We start from the raw sequence: 18,960 nt of genomic DNA on the forward strand, positions 1-18,960 counted from the left end.
GCCCTGAGGGGACCGTGCCGGGGCCCTACCTTCACCCGGGGGCTGGGGGGTGCGAGCCCGGCGGCGGCTCCGTCCTGCTCGGCGCCTCCCCTCGCCTCGCTTCGCCCTGCGCGCCCTCCCCGCGGGCGGGGAGCGGCGGGACCGGGGCGGGGGGAGCCCCCAGGGCCGGGCCGGGCCGGGCCGGGCCGTTCGGGGCGGCTGTGACAGCAGCGGCCGCCCGGAGCCCCCCGCTGCGGCCGCCCCGGGGCTGCGGGTCCCGTGTAATGAGGGGAGCGCCTGGGGATGGCGCGCTGCCTACTGCGTGCCTGGGGCTTCTGTAATTACGTGTTATCAGTAAATATCTATTTTGTTTTATTGTATTTTATTTTATTTTGTTTTGTTTTACTGAAGCGCCACCAGCTTTGACTGCACACCCTTAAAAACTTTTGAGCGTGGGAAGCGCGCTTCTGTCCTCGCAATGGGGGGGGAGGAGGGGGGTGGTCCAGGCTCGCTCCCCACCCAGCCCCGGTTTTTTGGGGGGCGAAGCGCACGAACGGCAGCGCTCCCTCCCGTGGGTTTTAATTACCGAGCCCACGCCGATCGCCGCAAGGCAAACAAACAGCTGTAGCGAGCTAATTTATTTATTTGTTTGTTTGTTTGTTTTTATTAACCCCCTTCCTCCCCACAAGCCGCTGCCTCCCTCTCTCCCCCTCCAACGGCCGCTTTCACCCCTTAACCGCCGCCCTGAGGCGATTAACACCCTCCCCTCCCCTCCCCTCCCTCCCTCCCTCCCTCCCCGTCCCGTCCCGTCCCCTCAGCCGCCCGCCCGCCGCGCGCGCCCTGCCCTGACGTCACCGTCGGCGGCGCGGGCGCTGATTGGCCGCCGCCTTCCCGCTTCCTCCTGGCCGGCCGAGAGCCCGCCATTTTGAAAAGCTCGCCGCCGCCGCCGCCTCCCCGCCGGCCCCCGGCACCGGCACCGGCCCCGGGGCTGCAGCCGGAGCTGAGGTGGGTCCGCGCCGCCGCCCCCGCCGGGGGAGGCCCCTCCGGTGCTGAGGGAGCGGCACCGAGGCTCCCGTCCCGCTGCGGGGCCGCCCCGCCGCCGGGCCGCCCGCCGCAGGGCTCCTGAGGCGCTCCCTGTGCCGCCGCCGCCGCCGCGCCCCACGCTGAGGGGGGCACGAAGCGTTCGGCTTCCCTCAGCGCCCCCTGCCTGCCTGGGGAGGGGAGGGGAGGGGAGGGGAGGGCAGCTGGTGCCGGGTGTTGGCAGAGCACCGCCCCGAGTACCCCCAAATTGAGCTCTCGCCCCCAGAGATGCCTTTTCTCCGGGTGGGTTAACGCAGAGGGTTAGGCTTGCGTTGTCCTCTCGCTAATAAAGCTGATGGTCTCGCTGCCACCTGCGAGCCTCCACCCGTCTGCCTGTTTTAGTTGTTGTTCCTTGAGTTTGACCTCTTGCAGGTATACTGACTTTAATTTTGGAAAAGAAAAAAAAAAAAAGGTTATATTTTTCCTCAGGACCTCAAACGAGTGATGTATGGTGTTCCAGAAGAGTGAACAGTGAATGAATTTGAAAGTTAGAGTCTTATAAACAGAAGAGGTAGGGGTGTCGTCCTTTGTTAGGTAGGCGTTCTCTGTCATGAGGGAAATGGCACTCACTAGACTGAGGTATTTAACTTAAAACTTAAGCCACTTGAAGTGCTAGAAAAAGACTCCTGAATACGTTAAATGTGGCACATTAATTAGTTTCTGTTGTGGACTTGCATGTTAAAACCAAAAAGCATCTCTGAGCCCAAAGTTGTCTCATAGCTATTTGAATTCTGAAAGCAGCATTTACTTTGCCAAATTGCTTGTAACTTTTTTTTTTCACTTTTCTGATTTCTCATATAAATACCCAGCTTGCTGAATTTATCAGGGGAGTTATATGCGTAGTTAACTATGACCAGAAATAACTGATAACATGGTGCACTAAAGTTGTGACGTCTTAAAATTTTACTGTTCTTTCTAGTACAGCGCCACTTGCTTTGAGTGGGTGTTTCTGAAAATTTCACCAAGCATGCTTGCAGACGCATGTGTGGAAAGAGCTGATAAAGTTTTAAACTTCTTAACCAGGCTAGTTGCAGGATGGATGACAACTTCGGAAACTTATTCCATTGTGTATCTGCAGAATGGTCTAGTTTGTGTCTTAAAGTATGTAACCAGTCTCCGTAGAAGCACTGTGACATTAATTGTACTATACTTAAAAAAAAAAAAAAAGTGCTTTTTTTTTTTTATGTTTTTCATGTTTGTTTGTTTTTTTTTACAGAAACATACACCATGTCTTCTGTTGCTTCATCCAAAGAAGATACAATGTCGTCTGAGAAAGCAGACGAGAAACAACCTGAAGCTGAAAACAAAGCTGAGGAAAGTGATGAAGATGAAGAGGAGGAAGAAGAGGAGGAAGAAGAAAAGGGTACTTGTTTTTTTCTACTGAATAATTTGTGTTTTAGAAATTCTGAGCTTATTGAATGCAGTTGTATGTGTTCTCAGCTAATGTTACAAGAAATATTAAACGATTCTACAGTGCATCTTTCTCTTGGATCATAAATAATTTCCCAGTAGACTAAAACAGACAAACCTGGAAGCAGCAACACTGATATTCCTCAAGCAAGAATGAAGGAATTGCTGGCATCTTGGATTCACACACTAGTGTGTTGTTTTTTTTTTGTGGCTGGAAAAACTTTTAGGTGATTGTAAGGTGCAGCATCCTGTATCAAATTATTCACGCAAAAAAAAAAAAAAACATATCCAAGAAAGAATCCTTTTTCTGCCAGTAACACTTTTGGAATAATACAGATATTTTGCCTAACTGCTGTGAATTATTTTATTTGGTACCAAAGCTTATTTATAGTGGTGGGAGAATTCTGTGCAACTAATTTTACCAGTAAAAATTGTGGTATCGGAGTGACAAGGTGGGATTTGTGTTGCAGCATGTAATTGCGGAGGGTAGTCAAGGAATGCCAGCTGTGATGGAGGAGCTACCATGCAATAACATTGGTGTGAAATCCCTAGGCAACTATTTTGCAAATGAAAGCATCCGTGTAAGCAGAGCTGCAGCACTGCATAGTGAAAAGCATGTCACTGGTGGCCTTAGGTTCCTAAAGGAGCGGAGCTTCGTCTTCTGGAGAGGTAGCAGAAAAATTGTGCTGTTTGGGGAACAACAGAGTAATTAAGTTTTTACAAACAGCTCTTTCTTGTATATGCAAAAGTATGCTCTGCTATGTTATCAGCAGGTACCTGTCCAGTTTTGATTATGTACATACACGTTATGAAGCTGCTTTTTGTTATGAAGGCTAGAACAGCACTATCTGCTAAAAATAGTGTGACAGGTGCTTTGAGGTCAAGTGTTTTAATATGAAATGTTTAGGTTTGTGAAGCCTTGGGGCTTTTGTCCTTGTTTGGTACTGTTAAAGTAGTGATATGCAATGTATAGATAAAACAATCTAAACATATTCATAGAATCATAGAACAGTTTGGGTTGAAAAGGACCTTAAAGATCATCTAGTTCTAACACCCCTCCAGTAGGAAGGGACACTTTCCAATAGAAGGATTGATCAGTACCAGAATCATTGTGAATAATATCCTTGTAGTAGTGGTGACACTAGTTTTGTGCTCTGCACAGTGTTAGCACAGCACAGCTGTGTGGGGATTAGTACAGTCCCAGTGTCCTTGTGGGAGGGCTGTTTTTGCTGCTGATATGATACTACTTTGTAGGTCCCTGTGCAGCAAGTGGGAAAAGGCTGCAGGCAAGATGGATTCCCCTTTTGCCTATCTGGTAGCATTGTTCTCCCACAAAGAGTGCAACTGTGCCTGTGGGGGCCAGGGGTGGTGCAAGGGGACTGGAAAAAAAAAAAAAAAGCTTTATACCTAAGAAAGGTGATGAAAGGACAGAAGACTAGGATTCTGAAAATGAATGGTGTTGTCATCTCCATCATGAGGTGCAGTTCTCTTTAGGAAATGTCTTCTCAGTGAGGTTAGGTTGGATGTAGGGTTGTAGTTAAGAACTAGAGACTGATATATGGATCTACAAAACCCCCTTGACCTTTTAGCCAAAGGTTTTAAAGTGTAATAGTACTTGGTTATATCATTTATTTTTTGAGGGTTTGCCATTGCAATGATTCAGAGTTGTATTGCCTATCACTACAGTGGAATCTGGTCATGTCATGAAAAACACTGTGTTTAAGGAAACCGTATTTTGCAGAAAAGAGCCTTATTGTTGAAGGAAAAAGGGAGAAGAAGAAGGTAGACCGGTTGACCATGCAAGTGTCCTCATTACAAAAAGAACCTTTTACAATTACACCAGGTAAGTTTGACCTCTCACATAAGAATTGTGAGTATTGGGAATTATGACGGAACCTCTCAAATGATAAAACTGTTAATTTGTTGTAGATGAGACCTAACAATCATGATATGTTTTAAAATAGTAAGGCCATTATAGTTATATGAAAACTACCTTTTATTCTCTAATATCCTCTTAAACCATGGGAGTTGCGTAATATTTAAACTTAACCTTGAATAGGTTCTTCAGTATCTAGCCACCACTAAAAACTACAGGAGCATCTAGAATAAAAAGAAATGCCAAGTCTGTGAACCCTGGTATAGGTAGTATCAAATAGGAAAGAGAAAAAATATCACTATTGTGGTGCCTATTTGATAGGAAAAGCCTTCTCTAATGTTTGACCTATTATGTCTGATGCTGTACTGAAATAACTTCTTCATTTTTAAAAAAAATTATAGCTGTTTGAAGTTGTAAATACATACATAAGTATAAATGTGATGAATCACAACTGATTTTTAACTGTTTCAGGAAAAGGACAAAAACTTTGCGAAATTGAAAGGATACAATTCTTCTTGAGTAAAAAGAAGACAGATGAACTTCGGAACCTGCACAAACTCCTCTACAACAGGCCAGGCACTGTAAGAACTTGATATCAATCTTGTATATTTATTAGTTCTCATGCATTGTGAAAAGGTTTGTAGTAAAGTTTTTTGCGTTTGCACATGTGGGTCTGCTTCTTAAGTGTCATTTCTTACAAACTACTTAGAAAACAAATGTTACAGGAATAGTTAATCAAGCCCACAATTTCTAACTTCTGTGAACTACTCTCTAAAAATCCTGTGGAAAGATATACTGAATTGTAAGCCTGTTTGAACGGAGATTTATTTTTTCCCCCCTCTTTGGGTGCAGGGGAGTGGTTCCTTTACAAGGATGAGTTGGAAATAATTTGAGTCACATAGTAAAACTGCTGATGTGCAAATCATAGTCAAAGTATTCCATGTCTAGTTACTTTGTTCAACATAGCTTTCTCTCAGTACTACAGTTTCTTTTGTTTGATACCTGTTAGTGGTTTCCACTACATTGTTACCTACCTCATCATTTTCTCCTTTAACATGCACAAAGCAAGAGAAAGTAAAACCACATTAATATGTGAAGACTTTATAGTCATTTTTTCATTTATCTAAAATAAGATTCAACAAAATATTAGTTAAAAATTGATATGCTTGCATATATGTCTTAAAATTGAGACCTAAAAAAATCATAACAGCAAATCTTTCTTGGAGCCTTTTAAGTACCATTGATCTTGCCTTAAATTTCAGAGTAAGTATGACCCATTTTCTTTCCTAAAAGGAATGAAATGGACATAGGGAAATTAAGGCAATTAAACTTTACCATTTCAATACACTTACTGTATTTAGAGGAATTTATTTTTAAGCTGCTCTTATCTTTTGGAATCTTAAATAGCTAGCACAGAAATCAAGAACTGAGTAGTACAAGTGCATGCTAGTTATAGTGTCTTGGACCACTGCTGCAAATGCAATGCTTGTTTAAATGGCAAAGCAAAGATCCGTTATCTGAAGTATTCAGAAAAAAGAACAATATATATTCATTAAAAGCTATTTCTGTGGATTATGGTATTTATTCAGTGTGGCAATAAACAAAACAAGAGAACTTCTAGCTCAGTGCATGCAGAGGTTTGCAAATATTTGGGTTGTTCTGCAGTGGAATTTAATTTTGGTTTGAAAGGTGGAATGACAGAACCAGGTAACTTTCTGATTTAACTAGCTTTATAGTGGAAGGTTTGAAACTGCATCCATTTATCCTTCTTGATACCATTAACACTTTTATACCTTCTTCCAGTGGTGGTACTGGGATACCATTACCTCAGAGTCCCTCTCTCCCACTTTAACTCCCAGGTCTGAGGCATGACTCATTGAAGGGACTATAAAGTTTATTGTTTTGCAACGAGCTACTAAGAAACTAACAACTCCATTATACTGTTTTATTGGTTACTAAATCAATTATTAATGTATAATGTAATCAACTGACAGACACATGACTATTAGCAGTTTCACAGTTATGTGCAAAATGATATAAATTGCTATTTAACACACTTAAATCTTATTAGCTAGACACAACTGCAATTGAAATACAGTTCTCACTGTTCCCTCCCAAACTGCATTTGGATGCAATTCCACCCCACCTTGCTCTGCCCTCTCAAGTACGGTCTTATGGGCATTAGTGCTGGAGAACCCAACCAGTTGCTTAAAGAGGATTGCTCTAGAGTCCCTGTGGTCTCAGTCTTTAGGGCACCCTCGCTACATTCAGTAGGTGTCCACGTTCCTGCTACCCAAAGCGTGGGGTTTCTGATGCAGTCACCTGAGCAATTTCTGCCTTGTACACTACTGATATGGTTCCCTAGGTACAAGTGGCCCTGCAAAGTTCTGCTCTCCAGCAGGTCACCTAAACACCCCTTCAGTTGTCTGGTTCATTCTGATTATGCATGGCTTATGTGTAACAAACCTATTTAAGGTAAACTGGTTTGCTTAACCTCCAGTTGCTCTATCTACTTCATGCCACTGAAGTACAAGTACTTTTCTTAGCTTATACACAGTCCACATAGCATGAAAAATCCTGCTTCGTTGTTTTTGAGCTTACACAGCATCCTGCTGCCTTAGTTGCTTGGTTACAAATCATTGCCCTTGATGTATTCTTAGAACAATCTTCTGATTTCCTGCGAAGTTTTGATACACCTGCAGGATGTTTTGTTTGTGGATATCCAGTAGCATCGTCTGTTGAAGTGACTGAGATAGAACTCTGTCATGTCACAGTGTATATCTTCCACCTATTAATCATCACCTGTTTATCATGGAAAGTTTCTCTCTTAAATAACTGTATCTGTTCTGTTTCTCTACTCATTTTTCAGTAACGCTTGTTTTCTAACATAAAACGTGATAGGTTGCAACCTTGTGTTGAAAGCTTATGTTATAACACAAAGTATGCCCCATCGCTCATTGACCAGAGTCAGTATTTTACGGACTATTTAATACTGCTTTTATTGCCTTCAGTTACAGTTATATTATAAGAATATTCCTAGTCCTAGAAAAATTCTCAAATATGTTGAAGATTTACTGTATTTCCATTAATTTTTGTGAAAGCAATGCCTCTGACCTAAAAGATGAGAATATATTTAGTTGCTTCAAAATAGATTCCATTCGACTATATATCAGCACAGTTTCATCCAAAGCTATAATCAGAACAGTAGGAAGCTCAGAAAGATCTTTAAGGTCATGAAGATCAGGTGTTGTTTTGTATGCACAATCTGTATGTGCTCTGGAAAGTAATTAACATTTTCAGTAAAACATACCGGTATCATCCCTTTGTTTTCTTAAGGTGCTGGGTAAAGATTATTTTCTTGGGAAAAGGAGCTTAGCTTTGGTAAAATTTTAAACTAATGGAGTAACACCAGAAACAAAACTTATAATCCAGTTGAAAGTGATTTCAAGTTATTCTTGATGATGTTAAAAAATCTCAGAAGAATAAGATCTGGGGATTCTTTTAAATTGCTTTTTTGTTTAGAGGAGTTGGAGAAAAATCAAAGCACGTAATATAGTTTAGGATCTAAATGGGAGTCATTTCCAACTGTAAGGGCTATTGCAATGAAGGTTCAGTCCTGTTCAGACTGAAGGTTTAATGGTCAACCTAGTAAATTGGGTGGTATGTAAATGTGAAAATTGGTCATGCTAGGGAAGAGGTTCAAATATACGATCACAATCCTATGAAGACTAAAAAAGCAAATAAAGCAAATCTCCCTAGTAGGTCATATAGTAAAAGCCAAACTCACTATTCTATAACAAAATACATGGTATAAATCATGTGACAGGCTTCCAGTGATCATAGTTGTGCAAACGTAAATAATAATGCAGTGCATTCTAAACAAGCTCAAAATGGCAGGTGATTTTACCAGGTAAGTTATTAAAATGAATCAAGGCCTCTGGAACTTAATTGTTGTAGTTATCAGTCATAGGCTGTCATGAGGTAAACGAAAGCATAAACTGTATAAATATTTTTTGAAAGCAGATATAAGCTTTCATCAACAGAAAGCTAAATGCTAGAATGGATTTTTCTTGTATGAAAAGTTAACAAACATAATTGGATGACATATTTTAAGGTACCCCTAAAGGAAAGTAATCTGTGTGTTCTGTTCTAGGTTGCTTCCCTAAAGAAGAATGTGGGTCAGTTCAGTGGGTTTCCATTTGAAAAAGGAAGTGACCAATACAAAAAAAAGGAGGAAATGTTAAAAAAGTAATAATCTCTATTGCTACTTAATATAGTCTGACTCATACTCTACATTCTTTCTATTTTCAAAATTTTGCTTCACAAAGTTTATGTTGCACTCCATTCATGGTGCAAACTTTCATCCCTTTCACCCCTCTGTGTCTCACAACCTGTCTTCTTCAAACTCTAAACCATTTCTGCTCGTTGTATATTAAAAGTATGGTATTATTCCTAGAACTGTTGTCAAATAAATGTAGTGATTTGTAGCAACTAACATAACAAATAGGTGGTTTTTTGTTTTGTTTATTTGTTTTTAAGTGTTTCCACTGCAAAAACACCTATTTCAAAAATACAACTTTTTCCTCACATAAGCACCTTCTCTATCAACAGAAGTGGCTGCAGCTTGGTTGTTATGGACTGAAAGGGTTTAAAAATGTAAGCCAGTATAGCCAGTCATAACAAATGGAAGAATTTCAGGTTGCAGACATAAGCCAGGCAGCATCTTCCAGCAGTTAAATGTTGATCTATCATTTATGAAGTGATACTGAATCCTTTTTTTTCCCCTCTTACTCCTACCTCCAGATTTAGAAATGCGATGTTGAAAAGTATCTGTGAAGTTCTTGATTTGGAAAGATCGGGAGTTAACAGTGAACTGGTAACCAGGATCTTAAACTTCTTGATGCACCCAAAATCTTCAGGCAAGGTGAGATACAGATTGCTACACTTGTTTTTATAGCTCTATTCTAGTGAAAAATGCAGTTGTCTCCATTCTTGAAAGTGCGTAGTACTACTACTGCAGACATCCTAAATGTACCTGCTCAAGCTTGCTAAGGATCTTAAGGGTGAGAACTTTGATAGAAGATGCTTACATGTAGGAGCACTTGTCATACACTGTTACCACTGAAAAGCATGTGTGAAGCTAATTAGGAACATCCATACCTAAAGCCCATAAGTGGCTTCTGCCTTGTGGGTGGATGGGACAGAATGCACATAATACATAATCAGGAAAGAAAAAAAAAGTGTCAGAGCAAAGAAATAAAACATGAAAACACAGGAAAATAAACAGATGTACCTGGGCACACCACAGATGTACCTGGGCACACCACATGTTGACAAGTGTGTGTAATCACACTCAAAATGGAATTTATTGCAGGGCTGGGAATATTTGCTTTATATATTCTAATGCACTGCATTCAGCTGCCAAGACTACTAAACTATCAGTAATCTTCTTCAACACTCAGTTTTCAATCTAAAATCAATACTTAACTAGTCAGACTATTGCTCAGGAAATTAAATTTATTCCCAGCATACAGTGGTAACTAATAGGAACAAGTCAGCATATTGCCTTAGGCACGCTGGTACCAAGTGACGACAAAATGCAATTTTGTATGACCTGGAAAGTTGTCATCTAACTTGTTGCTAGAAGAAAAAGTTTGCCTTTGTGGGTAATGTAAAAGATTCCTTCTAAATTGTTCTTTCTTGTTTCCCTTCCCTAGTCCTTGACAGTGGAAGATTTGTTCCATTATGGGAGTAAAAGGGATGCTTAGTTTATAAGTGAACTTAAGTTTCATTTTACTCTGATTTACCCCTGTACTATTAATTTCTGCTTATGGTATAAAAGTCACATGTACAATTGGTCTTTTTTTTGTTATGACAATGTAAAGACCTCTGTACTTAGCATTCTTTCACATGATTTGGAGGTATTTATACATTTCAAAACTCACTTTTGTATTCCTACTTGAATAACACATCCCTGTCTCTCAGCCATTGCCAAAGTCCAAAAAAACACCAAGTAAAGGTGGCAAAAAGGAGCGCAGTAGCACTGGAACAACAAGAAAAGCAAAACGCACCAAGTGTCCAGAGATCTTGTCAGATGAATCTAGCAGTGAGGAAGATGAAAAGAAGGAAAAGGATGAGTCTTCAGAGGAAAAAGAAAGTGAAGAGGAGGTAATGAGGATTTTTGTTGTTGTTTTTCAACATAGGGCTAAAAATACTTGTCTGCAATTTGTCACTGTGGTTGTTATCAATTGGTAATTCTTGGAACACCCAAGGTTGGGAGGTAAGTGATGTTTTACTGAATGAATGGCTTGAAAGTGAAACATTGAAAAGGGACCACATCTTCAGTTTTTGAGGGATTGTCATGATTTCTTTGTGCATTAAAATTGGAGAATCAATAAGGCAAAGGTTCTGATTTTTGTATATATATATATATACACACTGTACAAACCATTTGCTCTATGTCGTTTAGGAGCAGTCAGGGTTTCAAGTGTAATTGAAACTTATTCTTAATTGTTAACTTAATTCTTACATCATTTTGTGAAGATTTTATTAATATGATTTTCATTTAAAAGAGAAAAAATTCTAGGATTTTTTGAGTGTGTGTCTATGTGTGTAGGGTTTGATTGGTTATCTAGGAGTTAACTTTGAACTTAGTAGATGTCCCTAAGCTACTCAGCTGCATTGTTTCCAGATCTGGGTTCCACATTTCCTCTGGATTGTGTCATAATTTCTCTTTTAAGAGTTCTGTGTCTTGGATCACAAAGGTAAAGGGAGCAACATAGTAAGCAGCCTTACAGAGATCCCTGCAGTCTCCAGAGTGTTCTCACCTCGCTATTTGTAGTTCTTCTGTATTTTCTTTGAAATTTATTTCGGTTTTCCATAGAAGGAGAGAAATTAAATGAACTTTATATTTAAATTCAAGCTATCTTTCTATGTGCATTCCCTTTCAGTCCAGTACTTACAGAATAGGCACACGGAGAGCCATTGTAAGTGTACAGATGCCACTGATTTGTCCTTGTGCCTGAAGCATGGTAAAAAGAAATGAGAAGGAACTACAGTCTCCATCTTATGCTGTATTTTGATTTAGACAGTACTGCCTTTTTAGCTGTAATCAAAGCCCTGAAACAAACAGCAATTAGTCAACTAGTGTCAAAGAAAATTCTTTATGTAAGCTACAGAGCCTTTGGCTATAAAGTGTGACCATTATTTACTTGGGTTGCATTCCCTCTACTGCAGTGCAAGTGTAACCCTAAGTAAATAGTCTGAGTTGTAGAAAATAGTAACAAAAGTCTTTTGTTAGAAAGCTGATGTATGTAACTTCAACTGTTGATGCAAACACTGTCATTTTGACAGGTGCTCATTTTAACTTTAAAGTTTGTTCAAGGAAATTCCTCACATCTCCGTAAAACAAACTTAATTTCTAAATTTCTTCCCCCAGAAATAGTAAGTCAAAGGAGGGCTGAAATGCTAAAAGTTAATTTTATATTTGTTCATCTCTTCAGCAGTACAGTCTTCCTGCTGTGAGGAAAGGAACGTGGCTTTCAGAGCCAGGAGTCTGCTTTTAGAAACTTTTTCAAGAACTCGAGTATTTAAGGAAAAAAAAGTAAACCCTATTGATCTAACTGGGTCTTCTTTGTCTTCTTTCAAAAGGTAGGAGTTAGATGTCTGCCAGGCAATAGCTGAGTGCACTGTAGTCTTTGGAAAATGAAGCTGATTTGCATGAAACAAAAGCTTAATTACTACAAAAAGACTGTTGTGTCAGATCAGTTTGGATATAGGAAATGGTGAAGTAGTAAATGTGTACCTTTGTACAACTTTGAGATGACAGCATTTTAAAAATGCTAGGTTTATGATACTCCTTCACATACTACAGGTTGAAGGATGCAGGTAAGGTATCTGCTTTGTAACCCCATTTCTGTTGGATTCTGGGGCATGGAGTGGCTGAAATAGAGTTAAGAGCCTCTCTTGATTGCAGTTTGTTTTGTTTTTGTTTTTTTTAAATCTTACCTGGAAGTAGAAAATGTCTGAAATACTTTTGTGTGCTGAGGGAGCATAATTTTGTAAAAGCTTAAATGTGAGTGCTGGTTTTAACCTTTGACTTTGTAGCTAGTGATAGAACTTCAACAGAAACTCAGAAGTTAATGGGGTGATTATTGATTGTATTTCCTGAATTTCAACAACGAAGGTCTGAATTCTTTACTTAATCACTGTTGTGTAGTTATATAGTTGCAAGTGTGATTATAAGCAAGCAAGCTGATATAAATAGACATATTCTGGTTTATTGAATACTAGTTTCATGGGTTGTATCAGGTACTAATGGGAAAAGTGGTTGAAAGTTGTATGAACTAATCGTAATTTTTTTAGGTGTGATAGTTTGCTCAGTTGACTACACTGCCATTTAAAATGTTAATTACTTATGAATTTAGTAACTTTAGTTGATTGGTTTTGTTTTATGATGTTCCTTCTCTGTACTCCTGCTCAAGGTTTTTTATTTGTTTCTGTGAGGAAAGTTTTCAGCCTTGTCTGAAATACTATGTAAAGATTTTTGTGTGTTAAGCACGCAGTTTTGTGCCAAAAATGCAATGCACTGATAGTGTCTATATGTATAAAGACATCAGTATGTATTAATGTTCCCAATTTCCCCTGCTGGTAGTAACTTAATGCAGTAACTTTTTGAGTTTATTAATCACAATAACTGGTCAAATTAAGTATTAGCACATGCAGTTCTTCTCAACTAGTGCGAAAAGAATTAGTCGCATGTAGTCCTAGGGAGTGATAGGATCTAGAAATTAATTGAACACAATGTGCTGGTTTTTGTGTGTAAGAAGTTTTATAAGCTAGTTACAGCTAACTATGACTTTGAGCAACCTGATCTAAAAGAAAGTGTCCCCGCCTATGTCAGAGGGGTTGGAGCTAGGTGTTTGTTTTTTTTAAAGTTCTTTCCAACCCAAACCATTCTGTGCTAGTGAATTGCAAATGGTACGTTGTAGCACAACTAAACTACTGATATCAAAAAGTTCTAGCTGTTTGAGTCTGTGTAGAGGAACAACGTGAAATTTAAAAAAAATTGAACATATTCCCTCTATGGTGTAGAGGTAGAAATTGAGTTACTACATTTTACTAGCAATCTGTTGATTCAGTTTGTATCAACAATGGAAATCATCCCTTCTGTTGAAAAGGGGAATGGATTGTTCAGTTAGAAACCACGATTTTAATCTTCCGTTTTCCTTCTTTATAGGCCCCTAGAAAAGCATCCAAAAGAGAAAAGTCTAAAAAGATGACTTCCAAACCCAAGAAAGCTGTGAAGGGTGCTAACGTCAAGAAGGCAGACAGCAGCACTACTAAAAAGAATCAGAACAGTTCTAGAAAAGGTAAATGCTTTAAATCTTTCCTGGTGTGTTGTCTTATAGCTTAACGGAGATGTTTATTAGAAGGCAGGTTTCTTTACCTGGTTATGAAGGAAAACGTAATCTGGTAAATAATGGACTTGCTGCTTGATGTGTCTTTCCTTGAAATGGTAATATTTTAAAAATGTTCTGTTTTGGGTATACCTTTATATAACTTATGTGCATACATATTTTACTTGCCTAATCATTGAAAGTATCGACCTAGTTCTGTCTTCTGCTGGAAGAATATTAGTGAAATTCTGTTAGTGCCTCTATAGGGACTTTAATCTTATAATTGATACTTTATTGTATATCCCGCTGCGTGTGCCTCTTACTCAGCAGCCCAATGTGGTTTTAGTAACATAGGTAGGGGTTGTATGTGCATCCTGTTGCTCTTAGTTTTCTCATCTCTGACAATGTACATAGAAGGTACACATGCAGTATACCATGTAGAGGTTCCAGCAGTGTTATCAGGGACAGACTGGTTTCTTTTGAAGCAACTTGTCAGAAAAGGACCTGCGTTAGGGGGAAATGGTTCCTACAGGCACTGAGCTGAGCCCTAGTGAGCAGTGTGCCCCTGTGACAAGGAAAGCCAATGACACTCTGGGCTGGTTCAGCAAATGTGTAGCCAGCAGGCTGAGGGAATTAGTGCAATTAATCATTGCCCCGTGTTGAGCACTTGTCAGCCTGCCCTGGGAGTGCTGTGCCCAGCTTTGGGCTCCCTTGTACAAGGCAGGTGCAGACAGCCTGGAGTGGAGGGAGGGCCAGCAAGGTGACAGGGCTGGAGCACACGCTGCAGGGGGTGCTGAGCAAGCTGGGCTCCTCCAGCCTTCAGAAGAGCTGGGTAAATGGGGACCGTGCTGCAGCCTGCGGCTGCTGAGTGGGAGAGGAAAGGCAAGGCAGGGCCAGGCTCTGATCGGAGGTGTGCGGTGAGAGGATGGGAAGCACAGGCATGAGCTGCCATCAGGGACGTTGCAGTTGTATGTTAGGAGAAGCAAAGCCTCACCATGAGGGTGTTCCCCCAGAAGAGGGGCCTGGAGCAGTTGTAGCATTGCCCTTTGTTGGAGGTGTTCTTGCAGGAAGCCAAGCAAGCCACTCCACTGCCCCCATTCCCAGAGGCAGCTTAAACCAGATCATTTCCAGAGGTTCCCCCCCAGCCTTAAATGCTCTGACCTCCTATGAGTAAGCAGCCGTGCCTCTGTCCCAGTTGCTCTGTGTTACTAATCCAGCACGTATCCAGATGCTGCTGACAGTTCACTTAATGCCAGCACCAGCACACGTATGGTACAGAACACGCAGCAATTCAGACCGACTGCCCTGTTTGTCAGTGTGTTGACAGTCACAACTCCCAGTCATAGAGCTATGCTAAACTTCTTTCATAGCCTAATTTCTCAGCAGTTACCTAGCCTGTGCTGAACTCAGTCTTTGTTTGTCTGCCGGCAGTAATAATGTGATTCTGTGTCTATGTACATTTCATTTTGCCATCACAAATACATGTAAAGCACATCTATAACATATAGCTGTACATTACATAAAGTAAGCATCATTTCTTCTTTATTCCTACTCTATTTCTGTTTTGAGTGTATGTTCACCCTACAAAAACTAAAATGTTAAGTACATCTTTCTGAATGCTCATTCAGTAGAAGTGTTGGCATCTGCTCTGACGATCTGTGCCTCCTCTGGGAGTAGAGGAACTGAGTGGAAGTTAGAGTCACTCAATCTCATTTTTTTTGTTTCTGGAAAGGATTTTAGGAGTCTTATCTGTACTTCCTCTTGGCATAGTTTTTCTGATGGCATGTTTATTTTTACAACATTACAAAATTACAAGACCTTAATGGGCAGCACTGCTGGGGAAAAATAAATCAAAACTCCTTTTTGAAGCAGATAAGTACTGTTAGGTACATAAAGCCTCGTTATAATAAACTTCTTTCTAGTTTGATAGATGAGTGTAATTGGTCCCATACTTCCTAGAGTACATACTGATTTGTAAACTAGTAGTTCATGGACAGTGATGCAGAGTCCTAAATAAAGGTAATACTGACAGCACTAGCTTTGATTTTAAAGCAATGGTCTGGCAAGATAAGCATTTTGAGGAGATCATCTGCATCAGTTGTTTGGGAAAAGTTCTGGTGACTTCTGTTTTGGGAGAAGAAGGCAGGCAAATTTAAAATCTTGTATTACAACTCAAATTATTCTTCATATTTAGAAAGTGAGTCCGAGGATAGTTCAGATGATGAACCTTTAATTAAAAAGCTGAAGAAACCACCCACAGATGAAGAACTAAAGGAAACTGTCAAGAAATTGCTGGCCAATGCAAACTTGGAGGAGGTCACAATGAAACAAATTTGCAAGGAGGTAAGCAAATGATTTTGCAATCTTTTTTTTTTCTTTTAGATAGTGAGTTGTCTATAAACAAACTTTTGTGATCGTTTTTTAATCAATTGTGGCTTGTGCTCTGCATAATTTTTTTCTGAAACAGTGTTTTTGCATTGATTTATTTACTTACCAACAGCTACAGCAAGGTGATCCTTAATTTTAAGTTATGCAGCACTGATGCTCCACACAAGAATGGAAATCTCTAAATCAAAATGAGCTATGTGGAAAGTAGCAGTATTGCCTCCAAAACTGCTGTGTACAAAACTGCAAGTGTTAGAGCTGTTGACATAGTGCAGCAGTTTTCTACTGTCAAAGGGGGAGGGCCGTGTCCTGCTCTGTGCACATTTTTCCTGCTCACCTTGCTCTTCCTCTATTCTCTTTGAGTCCATTCAGTGCTAACCTGCCACCAAAAGATGAATAGTTGTCAGCTGAGTTAGTGAATTCAATGGGTTCAGCAAAGGAGTCATTAAGCGTCAGAACAGGAGCCAGGAAGGAACGTGGATGGAAAAGGGAAGCGACCACCACGCAGACAATACCGTTAGTTTGGCACTTCTACAGTCATTTAACTCACATGTTTGTTTTCTTGGTACTTCCACAAAGTTATCTTAAGAAAACTAAACCAGCAGTTCATCTTAGGAGAAAACTGTACATTTGTATCCTGTACAAACGTCTGTTCATGTCTACAGTCATTCCAGAATGTCTGAAACTTGTAGTGGAATAAAGTATTCTGCATTGATTGTCAGTATTGGCATCTAGTTGTTGTTTCTGTGGTATCTCTCCACACCCTAATCCTGGTGGTTAGCCAAAGAGTAGTTGTAATGTAGCACTTAAATATGTTGACTCTTATGTTAGTGACTTTGAGGATCACAATTTCACTTTTTTACCAAAAACAAATAAAACCTTTGGGTTTTGTTTTTTCCTATTATTATTTTTAGCTTCCAACCCTAATGCAGGAGGCATCTGTCTACTTAGACAGCATGTAAGACAAAACCTGGAAAATTTTTAATTTTCCTGACATGGCAAGATAGGCATTCCCATTCGTTTATCTGTTGTGATAATAGAACCCATTTATTTGGTGACCAAACATAAAAAAAAAAAAAAAAAAAAACATGCATTTAATTTTTGTGATGAAAATTAGAGCAGGAAAATCGCTTACTATAATTAACAGAGGGAATTTTGACAGTTGTACTACTGTCAATTAAAACACCAATTTTTGCCCTAATTTCATTTAAGATTCTTCTATTCATACAACACATTGAATTCAAGTAACTTGAGGTTGTATTTTTTTTTATTCTTTTATTTTTAGGTGTACGAGAACTATCCTAGTTATGATTTATCTGACAGAAAAGACTTCATTAAAAAAACAGTCAAAGAGGTAAAGACCCTTATTGTTTAGAAAAGTTTCTATAGTTTTTTGCAGTCTGTTAAAAATTGGCATGGCATCCTTTTACACTGATTTTAATAGCCTCCTGTATAGTATTGGAGGTACCCCAAACTTCAGTTTCTGATAAATTTGAATAGTTCTGGGGGGGGGGGGCAGAGTGTTTTCCTGTATTCCTCTCCCTAAAATAACTGGTCCACACCTTTTTTTTGATAGCATTTCAGTACTACTTCATGAGTTTCTTTCATAAGCAGAACTAAAACTATAGTTACAGTATTTTTGACTTCTGACTGTCTGAAAGCCATGCATTTTCTTTTAATTGCAGCCTTGGCTGCAGGTTGCCACACAAGTCATGCACTGACCATGTACATTTATAGATAACACAGGAGGTTGTATAAGCTCTGCAGATGAGAAAGCTCTGGCAATAAGAGAAAGCAAAAAGGATAAAGATAAATAGGTTTTCTTTGCATGTGCCTCTCTTCACATGCTTCTGAGAGCACAGTATGATGCTGCCTTTGAGTTTTTCTTTTTTCATGTGGCTTTATTTGCAGATGTTGAAATAATTCATGGCTGTCTAGAACATAGCTGTACCTGTGTGCTGTGCATACATATGTACGTCATTACCACCAAAAGGCATAAATAAGAGCAATCTGTCTGATGCAGGGATGTTCTTGTTTGTTTTTTGTGTTTGTTTTTTTTTTTTTTTTGTGATAGCAAAAGTAGAGTATTTTCTTCATAGTCTGATGCTAAAGGAGAGGCTATATGTAATTGGTTTTAGAGAAAGGAGAAAACTAATACACTTCTCATTTCAGTTGATTTCATGATCTGGTTTGACTGTGGGAAATGGAAGATTCCTGATTTTATGTTCCCATGGATTTGAAGATCTGATAGGCACCAGCAAAAGGAAAGTGTCTTACCCTTGTGGTATTTAGTCAGAGCTGATTCTGCTGATCTAATACAAAGAGTGTTGATGTAAATCATGTTGTGTATCTTTTTTTTTTAAACTAAACATGCATTTGATGCAGTTTTTAGTTGAACATACTTAAGTTTTGTGCATGGCAATAAGCGTTCCCTTTTTATAGTTTTTGTACATTTTGAATTGCTTTGTATAATTAGATTCATTAGACATCATAGTTTAGTCTGCCTTACTAGCTTGCAGAAGATTTTAAGATGAAGATGAGAGCTGTTTATCTGTGGATATACATGCAGAGACTGGAATATCGCAGTATTGGTTATTAAAAACTATTTTGAATACATATCCATTCTGAAAATACCAAGAGTTAATCACATGTTAATGTCTTTTATATTCTGATACATTCTACAGAAGCAGAGTTATTCTAAATCTGGATTACTGTCTTGCATGTGTAGGCACTGAGACAACTGTTAGAGCATGGTAACTAATTCGCATATAGATGTTATTTTTGTACTTTTAAAAGGCTTTCTGTTGTGTATATAAAGTTATTTCAGATTTC

The 18,960-nt window shown here is 39.4% G+C and overlaps 1 protein-coding gene across 1 annotated transcript; it reads left to right on the forward strand.

Moving 5' to 3' along the window:
- Positions 1–861: 861 nt before the first annotated feature.
- On the forward strand, positions 862–18,960 carry DEK (DEK proto-oncogene). Its single transcript, XM_082754853.1, has 11 exons — positions 862–984; positions 2,276–2,422; positions 4,211–4,312; positions 4,817–4,926; positions 8,499–8,593; positions 9,149–9,269; positions 10,331–10,513; positions 13,584–13,716; positions 15,938–16,086; positions 17,414–17,482; positions 18,301–18,960. Exons 2-11 carry the CDS (start codon positions 2,287–2,289, stop codon positions 18,310–18,312), a joined length of 1,110 nt encoding a protein of 369 aa, XP_082610979.1. The 5' UTR covers positions 862–984; positions 2,276–2,286; the 3' UTR covers positions 18,313–18,960.

Source organism: Aythya marila (assembly GCF_965140915.1).
Source record: "Aythya marila genome assembly, chromosome: 2".
NCBI classification, from domain to species: Eukaryota; Metazoa; Chordata; class Aves; order Anseriformes; family Anatidae; genus Aythya; species Aythya marila.